Consider the following 15,298-nt stretch of genomic DNA (forward strand, 5'->3'; position numbering starts at 1 on the left):
TCTTACTACTCGTTTAGTACTATAAAGTATATGAACTTGAAAATTTTGTTTATTCCCTAAATAAATATCTTTATCTTGGGTTAGCAATGATACATGAGGTTTAGAAGAAAAGCAGCTTACATCTGAGTCTTCTGTATTTCCTCCAAGGCCTACCATGTCTTGAGGTTATTTTCTGTTAGCAGTCTGGTTCCAGCACAGTGGCTCTCAATCCTTTTGGTCACACATTCCTTTACATTCTTAAAAATTACTGCAGGTCTTTTTGTTTTTTAAAAATATGCTTTTATTGATTTTTTTTTTTTTTAGAGAGGAAAGGAGAGAGGGATAGAAACATCGATGTGAGAGAGGAACATCGATCAGTTGCCTCCTGCACACCCCCCTACTGGGGATAGAGCCCACATCCCAGGCATGTGCCCTTACCCGGAATCGAACTGGTACCTCTCTGTCCATGGGATGATGCTCATTCCGCTGAGCCACACCAGCCTGGCTTGCTGCAGATCTTAAAGAGCTTTTATTTATGTGTGTTATCTATTTTTTGTATTAGATATTAACTGAGAAATTAAAATATTATATTTAAAATACTTATTTTTTAAAATGCTCATAATACACCTATTCCGTATTAACATTAAGAATACATTTTCTTGAAAAATAACTATTTTTCCAGAACAACAAAAGAGTGCAAATAGTGGCCTTGTTTTACACTTTTGTGATCTCTACTATGTAGCTTAATAGAAAACTAGATTCTCCTGATTGTTTCTGCAAATGAGGGTGAAAATGGCAAATGCCATTGTAGTATTTTTATGAAAGTAGTTTTGACCTTGCAAATTCTTAGAAGTGACTTAGGGACCCTTAGAAATCTCTAGGTGGCACTTTGAGAACTGCTGCTTTGGCAGAAGATTGGCCTATATGGGATGAATATTTTTTTATTTTTTTGATTTTTAGAGAGAGAGGGAGAGAGAGATAGAAACATGGATGAGTGAGGACATTGATCAGCTGCTTCCTGCATGCCCCCCACTGGGAACTGGGCCCACAACCTGGGCATGTGCCCTTACTGGGAATCAAACTGGCGACCTCTTGGTGCATGGGTCAATGCTCAACTACTGAGCCACGCCAGCCGGGCATTTTTAATAATTAGTTAATTAATTTACTCCTCACCTGAGGATATTTTTCTATTTATCTTCAGACAGAGTGGGAGGGGGAGAGAAAGGGAGAAAGAGAAAGAAACATTGACATGAGAGGGACACATCGGCTGGTTGCCTCCTACACGGCCCCACTCTGATTAGGGCCAAGAAAGAACCACTACCGAGGAGGTATGTGCCCTTGACCAGCATCAAACCTGCACCTCATTGGTTTGCAGGCTGACTCTCTAACTGCTGAGCCAAACCGGCCAGGGCTGGATTAATATTATTAGCACCTTTGAGGAAGTATAATTTTGTCCCTTTAATTGATAAGCTATTTCATGAATATAACATTTATTAAGCAAATATTATAGTTCCATGAAGTTTTTTGGTCTTACAGCAAATTTGCTTATTAACTGTTGCTATTTGCCAAAAACGTAAGCATTTCTAAAATGTGTTTTACAAAAGTACCTTGGCAAAAGAATTTCTTGAAGTTTTTGAGAGCTTTACTAATTTTCGCTTCTGTTTTATTTTTCTATGTTAAAGAAACTGAATAGTCATTGTGTTTTTAATAAACTGAATCTAGGGACTAATGCTAATTATCTGTAATAAGTATTATATTCTGGCACAATTAAAAATTAACTTAAATGTAAGTTTAATTAAAAGGTTCTTCTGAATGGTGAATTTTTTAGGATGTTGATTTTTGAATGTCTTCTTTGCCCGTGGATGTTCCCTTTATAATAGCTTTATTTTTAATAACAGATACTGCTGCATTTTGTATAATTTAATATTTGCTATAATTTAATATTTGCCATTTGTGTGACTCTTCCAATCATAGAGATCAATTCCTCTACAAGTGTTTTTTGGTAAAAATATTGCTTTCTTTCAGAGATGTTTTTGTTTAACAGAATTTTAATTTTCTGTAGCCTGTAGATTATTTTATAAACTAGAGGATGAAGAGAACCTGATAAGGCCCTGGCCGGTTTGGCTTAGCGGTTAGAGTGTTGGCCTGCGAACCAATGAGTCAAGGGTTCGATTCTGGTCAAGGGCAAGTACCTCGATTGTGGTTCATCCCCAGACCTGGTGGGGGTCATGTGGGAGGCAGCCAGTTGATATATCTGTCTCACTTTGATGTTTCTCTCTCTCTCTTTCTGCCTCCCACTCTACCTAAAGATAAATAGAAAAATATCCTTGCATGAGGATCAACAAAAAAAAGAGAGAGAGGTCCTAATAAGGATAAAATAGTTCATTTCATTTATAGTTAACATAAATCACCTTCTTTACGTCTTAGGTATGAAGTATTCTGGTAACTTGGTTGCTTTAAATTTTGTGACCGTAGCATCTTTTAACACATTAAAAAAATTACTTCTATTTGCATTTTATAATTAATTCTTTTACCTTAATTATTAAAAAATAGTTTTACAGTATTCTATATCCTATGCTTTTTTAAAAAAGAGTAAATGGTAGGTGATATATGCGTGTATATAATTTTAAGAATACTGGTATATAGAAAAAACCATGTGGTGGAAGGTAATGATTTTATAAATCTTGACTTTTTGTGTTCAATTTTTTTGTGTAGAACTTACGTATGAGCTTGATGACTGAAATAGAAATCATTGAGACTTAAGGAAAGTGATCAGGCTTATTTATTCGTAACATAATAGTGCTGTTGAAATTTGAAACTTATCAGTGAGATCTAGGAACTAGAAATTTGGAAGTTAACCAGTGAGAACCTATCACATAATTCTGCCATGTATTTTTTTTTAACTTAATAGAGAAATGATAGGCACTTTATATATGTATTGGTTAGCTATTGCTGCATAATAAATTACTTCAGAACGTAGTGACTTAAAACAACAATATATTTATTATTGAACAGTTTTGTGTGTGTTAGGAATGTAGGGGCAGCTTAGCTGGGTCCTCTCTTCAAGATCTCTTACAGACTTTGAGATGGTCATCTGATAGGCTTGAAGAAAGGATTATCATTTCCAAGCTCACTCACCTCTTTGTTGAAAAGATTTACTTTCTCTCCAGTATGGCAGCTTGTTTCATCAAAGTATGACTACTGAGAAGATAATAGAGGATACCAGCAAAATGGAAGTCACTGTCTTTTAAAACGTAGTCATGGAAGTGACATCCCATTATTTTTGCTATACAGAATTTTGTTGTTAAAGGTGGAACCTCTTAATTTTGTGAGAATTTTAAAAATTCTTTTTGAGCCCTGGCCAGTTTTGCTCAGCGGTTAGAGCGTCGGCCTGCAGTCCGGAGAGACCCGGGTTCGGTTCCCGCTAAGGGCACGTACTTCGGTTGCAGTTTGTCCCTGGCCCTGGTTGGTCGTGCGGGTGGCAGCCACTCGATGTGTCCCTTCACGTCGATGTTTCTCTCTCTCCCTTACTCTCTCTCCCTTACTCTCTCTCCCTCCCACTCTATCTGTACAAAAAATGGAAAAATATCCTCGGGTGAGGATAAAAAAAAAAAAAAAATTCTTTTTGATAGGATGTTTTGTAGGTATGCTGCCTTTCTGTTTCTTTGCTTCAGTTTTTTCAGTCCCTCAAATAGGATTTCAGGTCCCCCTACTCCTCCCACATTTGACATTTAAAAGTATGCATTATATACTGGCAAAATTAAATTCCCTCCTGTTTCTTTTGAGGATACTAGATAGTATAGGCTGTCATATAGCTGTACTATTTTACTTCAAAGTGTCATAGGCTTTATTTGTTTCATACATTTCGAATGGGATTTATTTTGTCTGTATTGAATATTGAGGTGTTCAGCAGTGCAAAAGATAAGTTTAGAATCGAATCCAGTGATTCTCAAAGTATGGTCTTTGGTCAGCAACATCATCATCTCCCCTAGTTAGGGATGCAGATTCTCTGGCCCCACTCCAGACTTACTGAATCAAATTCTAGGTGAAGGACCCAGTAGTCTGTGTTTTAACAAACTCTCCAGGTGGGATGGTTGCTGAAGTTCCAAAACTACTACTCTATTCAGTTCTGTTAGAACTTGAACATTAACCCTGGCAGGTTTGGCTCAGTGGTTAGAGCGTCCACCTGCGGTCCAGAGAGACCTGGGTTCGGTTCCCGCTGGGGGCATGTACCTCGGTTGCAGTTTGTCCCCGGCCCTGGTTGGTCGTGCAGGTGGCAGCCACTCGATGTGTCCCTTTCACATCGATGTTTCTCTCTCTCTTCCTCTCTCTCCCTCCCACTCTATCTGTACAAAAAATGGAAAAATGTCCTTGGGGGAGGATAAAAAAAAAAGAACGTTACTTTTCTAAAAGCTTTTGGCCAATATTCGAAATTTTACTTTTTACTACTGTTACATAAGGCTTTCCAGGAAAATAAACATTTTTTTTCCTACTCATTTTACAGATAAAGGATACGGAAAAGAAACACCGTACTTTCCTTTTGTATCAGGTCTGTTGGCTAGGCAGCACATATGTTGGCCAGGAAGGTGGGATTATTGAGTAAGAATAGGGATTTTGTTAGATGAATTTTTTCTTTTCCTTACGCTATTTCTCTTTTGTTAACAAAAGTCAAATGCTAAATAGTGATTTATAGATGAGAATTATGTTGGCCTAACATTACATTACATATTAAACTTTTCTTAGTTGCATTTTGAAAATTGTCAAAGAATTGATTGTATAGTGTTTAAATCAAGTTTATAGTTAAGTTTCAGTGAACATTCACCAATAAAGATTTGCATTGAAATATCTGAGGTGGAATAGAAGTCTCACAAAAAGATCCCTTTCTAGTTGTCATGCTAACTTTTGATGTGTAGATACTAATTGGAAAGGCATCTATATAGATAGAATGATTTTTCTTTGTGTTCTTAATTTCTTCCAGGTGATTTTTAAAAAAATCTGTCCTATGATACTACTGTAGTAAGATTCAAATTAAAAGCAGATTATAGTTAACAATTTGGTTATGTCTTTTACCACTGTTTTGTGAACATTTGACAACTTAAATGTTTTTAAGAACTAAATTTTGAGAGAGCTGACTAGTAATTTCTTAGTTATTTTGCATAAATTCACATTTTAGTAAGCTGTACTGAATGTGAGCATTATCTGAAATGTTACATGCTGCTCATGTGTTCATTTAGGTAAAGTTATTAGGATTACTGAATGGGTTGCTGATTTTGGTATAGTTCTTTATCTTATACACCTAAGAAAATAGGCGTTTAAATGTAAAAACTAGGTTGTAGTGAAGTTTGATGGTGCTAGGAAAAAAACCTATACTGTTCTAAAGAAAATCAGGTAATAGTGAATATTAAGAACATTGAATATGTTCTGCCTTTCTTACTTTCTTCACCTAGGTAGATGTCTGGGATTCTGCGGCTTGTATTGTTTGCTGGATTCTTTTAGCTTAGTAATTTAGAAAGCCGCAAGATAACCACAGGATGGGTGAGAATTTCCATGAAGTGTAGATCAGTTTAAGTAGATTTATGGAGGCTTAATGATTTTTGAAAGATGATGGCTGCTTTTACATATCTTTTTCAGTCTTTGGTTTTGTAAGTTTATCATATCCTTTTATTTCATGGTGGTTAAATCAAGTGCTTCATTCTCCATTTTAAGACTACTTGCTTCCTTACGATCTTTTTATATAAACCTCCTATTCTGGTAAAACCTACAGAGAAAATTTTTTTAATAAATTATAAGCAGATTTTCCATTGATAAGAAAACATTTTCAAGTGATTCTGTTTTCATTGTTTGTTCCCATGCATTTAATTAACGAATTAGATTATTTTTTCCTCTTTGGACTAATTTTGATACAGTTCTTAAGATAGGATTTAGTAAACCATTTTGGTGTTGTTAAAGTTAATGATATAACATTTTTATGATATAATTTTTTGGTTTTCCTACTTAGTAATGTCATTTTTCTTCAAATAAAAAGTAGTTACAGTGTGCATGCCACATAAATTTTACATTAAGATTTAAGGGCACATTTGACCAGTGTAAACCGAGAATGTTTATACATAGTTGAATATTTCTTAAAGTTTATAATGTGTGCAAATGAGTGAGAGTCACTCAAATTAGTATTTTCTGACTGCTATAGAAGTAAATTGTCTACCTTTATTTTAATGTGCCCTATGGATGTATATATATGAATTGGCTATACCCCCTTTCTCTACTTCTACAAATCAAGGGAAATAATAACTTTTCCCCACTCCTGTCAACAACAGTAAAACCAAATCAACACTTGAATGTCTCAAAAAGCTTTACTAAATGACTATCCATCATCTTCAGAGTTACCTTGCAGTGTCTACACTATTAAAGAGCCCGTGGATCAATTTCCCTATTAAAATGTTAAAATAAGAAGATCAGATGTTGATTATCAAACTTAGTGTTATTTTCATAGAGTTTGATATTTGTGTATGCACAAGTGTGCTCTTTTTTTAACTGGTGTCGTTAACTTTGTTTGTGATTACAACTTGTGGGGGAAACCTGTTATCAAGTTGTTAGACTGGGTTTTCATCAGGAAGTCAGATGTTATACTTGAATTGTTGGTCCTTTGCAAGAAAACAGAATGCTTCTCTTGAGTGAATAAGCCAGGATAATGAGGCGAGGGGTTTTATTTCAAAGGTTTTTTTTTTTTGTTTTTTTTGGTGATGGCATAAATACATAACATTATAAAATCCAATTACTATATTAAATTTCATCACTTGTTTTTTAGGTATTCCAATAACTGTACCACCTCCAGGTAAAACTTTTTCCATGTTTTCTCCATCATTGTTAATAAACATGAAATTTCAAGCCTATAGTTACAGGAGGGACAGTGTTGATACAGTTAGAATATGGAACAGGCTATTGGGATTTCAAGGTCCTATTTTCAGCTCTGCCTTTGCTTCATTCCAGTTTTGACTAAGATAATTAGTTTTCCTATACCTGTCTTACCCATTTCTGTAGAAATAGAGATTCTGATAAAATTCTCACCATATCAATTTGTTGAAGAAAACTGAGTATAGGATAAAAAATAAAATTTTATAAAAATACCAAGGAATTTTTTTATATGATTAAGTGACTGCAAGAGGCAAGAAAGATAATTTATCTTGACTTTATTATAGTTTCTGATTTTTTACCTGGTTGGCATAACTCGCTATTATGAGAATATATGTTGTAAACCACACTATTAGGTAGATTGATAACTGGATAGATGGTTGTTCTCTAAGTTGGGATTAAATTGTTCGTTGTTATAATGGTATGATCAATAGTTTATATGTGGCCCAGTTTTATTTATTTATTTTTTTACATTTTTTAGGGGTGTTTTTGGTAGTGTGATGCAAATGTGATAGCAAGTGTGTTAACTCAGTTCAGAATTAAAAGCCTTGGAGCATAAGGAGAATGAGAAGTGATAGTGCTTGGAAGGGTGGGTCTAAAATCAAAATGACCTTGATAAACAGAAACAGTGGAGTTTAGATAGTATAGGTGAGTATACGTATTTACATGTGAGGTAGTCATTGATTAACTACAAATGTGGCTGAAAAAGACTTACCAGGAAAAGTTATAAAGGAATCATTGATGTCTTTTTAGTTTAAAAAGAAATGTGATTGTAAGACTGTATAAAATAGGATTGTGGACTCTAAGGACTAATGTGGTAATTGCTAAACTGTACACTGCTAAGATGTTCAGTAGAGGATTTATAAATCCTAAAACTAGATACAGTGAAGACAAACATGGTGAATTTGAAACAACTTGAAAAAGGGCCAAAACTGATTTAATTGGACTTTTGAGAAGGCTTATGAGAACTGGGATTCATTTTAACATAGAATATTAAAAATGAGGCCTAGTGGAAATGTTTTTAATGTGTAGAAGGTGTTAGGGAATATAACAATCGGTTGTTTCTTGTCTTCTTTCAGGATAGCATATGTGTTGCAGTGTGAGAAATTTAAATAATATTATTTAGTGGATTTCCTAATAGAGTTGTTAAAACTAGGAAGGAATTGCTCTCGTAAGTTGTGGAATCTTGAAGTCTTTGTTTGGGATTTTTTTTGCCTATCTGAATTTGAAAGCATAGAGTAGGTTAACTGTTAAGGTCCATGTTAGCCACATTCCATGGTATTTCATTTAGGGATTGTAAATTATTGAAAATACACATCTCATGATATAAAGATGCAAATTATTTTCTTTCCAAACTAATGTGAAACTACATTATGTGCCTTTCTTTGTAAAATAGTTTTTTAGGGTTGTGCTATTAAAACATTTTGTGATGGATATTCTCAGCCTTAAGCATTTATTATATCTACTGGTAAGATTTTATTTATAAATTATACATTTTAAGGAAATTTCTATGCATCTAAAACTCAAAATATTTTTTGAAAGATGTAAATGTTATTTTATTTGCTTTTCTTCGAAAATATTTCAAGTATAACATATCTGGTGGCAACACTACTGTTTTATATAAGGAAAAGGTAAGGCATTGAGATTAACTTTCTCATACTCACAAAATGGGCTGTGTGTGGTGCTGAAAATAAGACCGGGTGTCCTGACTCCCAGTTTGTGCTCTGTGTATTAGACCAGAATGTTCATTTAAAATTTTATTACTCCAAAATCTGTTTAGAAGTTTAAGCTCCATTTTTTTCTGTTCATTATAACATAGAGACGCATGTTATGTCCCCAGAAATATTTAGTGATGTGCAGCAACTGTGTTTCATTCTTGCCATTAAATGAACATTCTCTTAACTTTTATTTTCTTATGATTGAATGTTTCAGGTTTTCCTCCTCCACCAGGTGCTCCACCTCCATCTCTTATACCAACAATAGAAAGGTAAATCGTTGTGTATACTGTAATTTTTTTTATCGATAGACTTTTAACAGAAGAATCATATATATAATTTGGTAATATTTTCAAATATTTAATTTTATAAACAGCAGTATCTGCCTTTTATTTAATAAGTCTAGATCTATATTAGTTACTTTTATATAAGATGTTGGACCTATATAGCCCAATAACAAAACACAAAAAAGCTAAATGCTAGTATTTTGAAATATCTTTCTTTAATTTATGACACACTGATTAAAGAAACTCCTAAATCGATTTAAAAAAAATTGGCTATAGTCAATTTTGTGGGGAATACAAACAGATGACTGGTAATCATTAATAATGCATGTCTGTTTTAAGATTAGGTAAGAACAACTATTATTAGGGACCACAGTAAAGAAAAGCTGCCTTATTCCTTGCTACCCTGCTGCAACTCAACTTCCACAGTGGAGGATTTGCATGGGAATATCCTTATTTTTATACTCTGCATTTATGGCTTTTGTTAGTTGGAAAGCTGTACTAAAGAGTATTTACCTCATGGACGGCAAAATATGGTGTGTAACAGCATCAGCTTTGGAACCACAAAGACCTGGTTCAGATTTTGCCTTCATAATTTACCAGCTTTGTGTTGCTCGGCAAAGTTCATAACTACTCTTTGAGACTTAGTTGTTTGTTTTTTTTTTACCAAATGGGGTTGATAGAATTGCAAAGATTAAAATAGCTAGCGAATATAAAGTATCAGCATAATTCTTAATAGATAGAAATCACAAATAAATTGTAGCTATAATTATTTCTGCTTAAGTGACAAATAAACTTTATAAAAGTAGTGTATTTCTGAAAAAGTGATTTAAATGATATAAAAAGAAAAATTCTGAGAACCGTATTATATCAGTAGCATCAAACCATGCATATAATTTTCAAAGAAAATGATAAAACTCAGTGAAGTGTGACTTGTGAAGACATAGGATTTAATTTTATTAAGGCCTTCTTAAACATAGATTTGTTTTGTCAATCAAGATGTTAAAAGTATTATTTGTTGATTCTGTCAGTGGGACTGAATTTCTGATTTATAGCCATTGAGACCAATTTTTTTAAAGAATGAATTTTAACTAAGTTTTAAATACTGTTAGCCTCAAAGTTTCTGTTATCTTGTGAGTTAAGATGAATTCATTGAATTATTTGTGTTAAATAGTACTAGCAAGTTATATTTTTGTTTAAAACTGGGTGTTAGGTTTAATATTCTTGGAGGTTAAAAAGCCTGTGTTTTTAGTATTAAAAAAATTAAATTACAGAATTAAAACTTACTATTTTATTGTGATTAAAGAAGTCATAATTCTGCCTTTATGTTTTGTACCAAACTATTAAAATTTAGGACTTATTTGCAACACATAAAAATACATTTTTCTTCAACAGTGGACATTCCTCTGGTTATGATAGTCGTTCTGCACGTGCTTTTCCATATGGTAATGGTAAGTATTTTTAGTAATCAGATTTAATTTGAATCAGTAAAGGACTTAAATATTTTTATAGCAATAAAAACATACTTTCATGGTTTAAAATACTATCTTACAGAACTATTAAAAAATATTAACTGCCCTGGCCGGTTTGGCTCAGCGGTTAGAGCATCGGCCTGTGGTCCTGAGAGACCCGGGTTCGGTTCCCGCTAAGGGCGCGTACCTCGGCTGCAGTTTGTCCCCGGCCCTGGTTGGTTGTGCGGGTGGCAGCCACTCGATGTGTTCCTTTCACATTGATGTTTCTCTCTCTCTCTCTGTTCCTCTCTCTCCCTCCCACTCTACCTGAACAAAAAAAAATGGAAAAATGTCCTCGGGTGAGGATAAAAAAAAAAAAAATTAACTAATGCAGTAACTAGGTCTTATATATATGTAAGGTTACTTAACAGAATAATTTTTATTCCTTTATCAACTGTACTTTTAAAAATTAATATATGGTTATTTATAACCATTTTTTTCCTGAAAGGATTTAGGATTTGTCACCAAATGTCTGTTTTCATTGTCCATAATCTTTCTGTTTTTTTGACCCATAGTATCCAACTAACCTTATTCTGATACTTTGCCATCAGTGGTTTATGTTTTCTTCTGGATCATTTGTCTAGGTCCTCTATCATGTTCACTTTTTTGTTGTTGTTGTTAATTCTCACCCAAGGATATTTTTCCATTGATTTTTAGATGGGGTGGAGGGGAGAGAAACATCGATGTGAGAGAGACACATTGATTGATTGTCTCCCAAATGGCCCTGGGATAGAACCTGCAACCCAGCTACATGCCCTTGAGCGGGAATCAAACCCCGAGACCCTTAGGTCCAGCGCTGACGCTCCAAGTGCTGAGCAAAACTGGTCAGGGCTATCATGTTTACTCTTGACAACTTTATCCATTCCAAGGACTTCTGATTCCACTTTCTGCTTAGAACCCTTAGTCATTTATTCCTTTATCTGAAAAGTGCTGTGCATTGTGCTAGGTTTTAGAGATGCAGTAAACTAGACATAGATATGTTTGTCCTTATCAAATTTATAGACTAGTGAGGAAATAGCCAGGTAATAGAAGAGCATAGATACATGCTCCAAAGGGGTGGAGCTATAGATGGTGTGACTTGGAGTTCAAAACATGTGCAAAGACATGATGGTGAGAATGTGGTAGGCTTTCTATGAACTGAAAGAAGTATGGTGTGGCTGAAGTGTAAAAAATGCATGATGAATGCCTGAAGATGAGAAGAGATCATGCCTTGTAGTCATGCTATATAGTTTCAGCCTGATTCAGAGGGCTCTGAGGAACAGGTTAGTATTATGGTGAGTCATAAAATTGCAAGATTTACATTATAAAAGTTTCATTTTGGCTACCTACTGTGAGGAATTGTGGGTGGTAAAAAGGTGGAAATGGCTGAGATGCCTACTTAATTGGGAGAAGAAGAAGCTATTGGAGTATAGTCATGTGCTGCATAATGATACTTCTGGCAGTGATTGACTGGACCCACATATATGACTGATCCCATAAGATTATAATGGAGCTAAAAATTCCCATCACCTAGTCACTTTGTAGCCATTTTTTAATGCATTACTCATGGGTTTATGGTGATGCTGGTGCAAGTACACCCACTGCGCTGCCAGTCATATAAAATTATAGTACATACAGTTATGTATAGTACATGGTATTTGGTAATAAAATACTATGTTACTGGTTTATTTAATATACTATACTTTTTATCATTTTTACAGTGTGGTCTTTCTAGTTATTAAAAAAATTTTCTATAAAACAGTATGCCATGTTATGCCAGTAGCAGCCTCACACACCTAGTGTTTACTGCATCTCTTAATTGTTACATTTTCTGTTGTGCTTGATTTAATCTTGTGTTGTTTTGTATAGTAACATGCTGTACAGGCTTGTAGCATAGGAGCAATAGGCTATTCCAATAGCCTAGGTGTGTTGTAGGTTATACCATCTAGTTTGTGTAAGTATAGACTGATGTTTGCACAACAAGGAAATTGCCTAATAATATATTTCTCAGAACCTATCTCTGTTGTTAAGTGGTATACAACTATAATCCATGGGAAGAAATTATGGTGTCCTGTTTTTAGGTAGGACCATTGGGGATGGAGGAAATTGAATAGTTCAAAGGTGTTTTATACAGTAGAATTTCTAAGTCTTGGTGATATATTAGCTATAAGTATCAGTCATATACTTACAGTTATACCTTCTGGGTATCTTTATCAGAAGGTTTTACTGTCCTTCAGACCCACCTTGTTGAAAGCCACATGTGCCATTCATCCACATCAAAAAGTAGTCTTTCTGTCGACTGACTTGTTTCATAGATTATACCACCTTTTTTAGATTTTTTATTCTGGGTTTCCAGGAAGTCATACTCATTGGGTTGGAATCTTGCTTCACCCTCTCATTATTTATGTGACTTTTGTAGATTTTCAGCCATTAAATGGAGAGCACAATTTTTCTTATAAGGTGAAGTTCAGTGAGAATACATTAAAGTGCCTTAGTTCTGCCATTTAATAAACACTCAAATACTAGCTATTTTATTTATAATTGTCCCCACCATCTCCAACAAGCTCCAAATTCCCTTCCTTTTCTACACTGTTAGGCAGTGTAACATAATTGTTCAAGATAGGCCCTGTAGTTAGACAGCCTAGGTTTGGGTCCTGGGTCCATCTTATCTTAGTAACTTTGAATAAGTTAACTAAATCTAAAGTTTGAATACAAAGTGCTGAGCAAAGTGCCTGTAATATATAATTGATAAGCAGTACTTATTAAATTAATTAAAATGTTTACCTCTTTTATATCACTTGTCATTTTGTGCTTTGTGGTTAAATTCCTTGTGTATTTCAATACAGATAAACATGAGGAATAGCTCATATCAGAAAGAATAGGACTTAATTTTTGAGATTACATACATAGTTTCCTTGTGGACGATTTCATTTTTGTTTTGTTTTGTTTTGTTTTGTTTTGTTTTTATCCTCACCCGAGGACATTTTTCTATTTTTTGTTCAGATAGAGTGGGAGGGAGAGAGAGGAAGAAAGAGAGAGAGAAACATCTTCGTGAAAGGGACACATTGAGTGGCTGCCACCCGCACGACCAACCAGGGCTGGGGACAAATGGCAACCGAGGTACGCGCCCTTAACAGGAACCCAAGCCAGTTCTCTCTGGACCGCAGGCCGATGCGCTAACCGCTGAGCCAAACCGGCCAAGGCAACGATTTCATTTTTAAAAAATGCTCGTTAAGCATTTAACTTTTTCTCAAAGTAATATATGCAAAATTTTAATCTCAAAAGGGAGCATTTTCTGCTCACTGTTGACCACTCCCAACTATTCTCTGAGACCTTTTTTTTTTTTTTAATAAAAAGGACTTTTTAAGTAATAGCAATTAAAAAACATATTGCAAGAATTAAATAGAGGAAAGTTAGTTTCAGCTTAGTCAAACAAAGCCTTGGAATGAAGATGGTAAATACAACTTTCTCTTTTTTATAATTCTTTTTTACCTTTATTTTATTTATTTTAGAATTTTGTGATTCATCCTTAAATACTACTAATTATGGAAGGAAATACTTATTTTTCTTGATGCATTTTTAATGTTAAGATTGTGCTTATAAAATAAGACCTAGTTTAATTTTTTTGCAGGAATATGGAAGAATGTAAGCATTTTTAATGATTTTTAGTTCTGATGGTCTGCATGGCATTTCTACATAGGCTTATCATCCTATTTCTTGATTTATATAACTTCAGATATCACGTGTTATCATTCTACTATGATAAATGTATATTTTGTTCAATTACTAGCTCTATTCTTTTTCCCTACCAGGGAAATTATAACAGTATTTTTGTTTCTCTCTTTTTTTTATTTACTTGCCCTTTTTTTTTTATATCATTGATCACAATTACTGTACATCTTTCTAAACCTTCACCTCTTCCTCCCCTTCTACCTCCCAACTTTGGTCAGCTATACTCCTACTTATAACATATATATTCTGTACTGCAATCAAAATTATCTGTGCCCTGGCAAGTTTTTTATTTCTAACAGCTGAACAATAAACCTTATTTCATTATTATGACTGTGTAAATATTGTGTATTCTAGAGATAATTACAATACTAAAGCCATTCAAAGGAGAATGTTCCTGTGGCAAATATATTAAAATTACCAACATATACTTCAACTATGTAAAGTCATACCACATTTTAATGGGGTGCAGAGTAAAGGTATAATTGTCAGGTATAATTTGTTGAATATTTTATTCTTCCTGAGGGATCTGCAGTGTCATTTCCATTCATGTATTGAGTTTCCATGTATGCATGAATATTTTTCTCTGCTTTCTAGACTATACGTTTAGTTGATTTAACTACTGTCCTTGTGCTAATAATGCCATACTATCTTACATATAAATTTTATAGTAAATCTGCAATCTGGTTCAGCAGAATGTACCTTACTCAGCTTCAGAAGTATTCTTGAGGCATTGCTCTTACATATCCATTTTAGAATCAACTTTATAAGTTCTGTAAAAAACTGTTGAGATTGTGATTAATAACTGGCATTTATATTATGCTTATTATATGACAAACCCTGTTAACTCACGTAATCCTGACAGCCTTATAAAGTAGGCATACTGTTAGTATTTTTATTTTGTGGACAAAGAAATTGAAGAAGAGCCAGATTAAGTAATTACCCAATATCACACAATAAGTGGCAGAGTCATGATTTGAAACCACATAGCCTGGCTCTAGAGTCCTTGCTCTTACACCATAGTATTGGACTTCAGTTGATGCTGTGACATTCATGCCTTACAACATGATTTCATCTATGAACAAGGACTCACTCTTCATTTAAGGAGATTTTTTAATGTTTCAATTAAGGGCCTATAATTATCTCCATATACTTGCATATTTTTAGTTAGCTTTAGTCATAGACACCTAAT

General features: G+C 34.1%; 1 protein-coding gene across 12 annotated transcripts in view; it reads left to right on the forward strand.

Annotated features, from left to right (window-relative positions):
* FIP1L1 (factor interacting with PAPOLA and CPSF1) overlaps nucleotides 1–15,298 on the forward strand; it is a 94,029-nt gene that overhangs the window by 57,629 nt on the left and 21,102 nt on the right. For 6 of the 12 annotated variants that reach the window (XM_036252268.1, XM_036252242.1, XM_036252217.1 and 3 more), the window contains 3 exons: nucleotides 6,785–6,811; nucleotides 8,821–8,875; nucleotides 10,283–10,338. In XM_036252268.1, the coding sequence (XP_036108161.1) occupies nucleotides 6,785–6,811; nucleotides 8,821–8,875; nucleotides 10,283–10,338 (138 nt within the window). The remainder of the gene's footprint in view (nucleotides 1–6,784; nucleotides 6,812–8,820; nucleotides 8,876–10,282; nucleotides 10,339–15,298) is intronic. The other 6 variants (XM_036252209.1, XM_036252252.1, XM_036252233.1 and 3 more) reach the window with 1 other exon arrangement.

This window comes from Molossus molossus, unplaced genomic scaffold (genome assembly GCF_014108415.1).
Source record: "Molossus molossus isolate mMolMol1 unplaced genomic scaffold, mMolMol1.p scaffold_m16_p_1, whole genome shotgun sequence".
Lineage (NCBI taxonomy): Eukaryota > Metazoa > Chordata > Mammalia > Chiroptera > Molossidae > Molossus > Molossus molossus.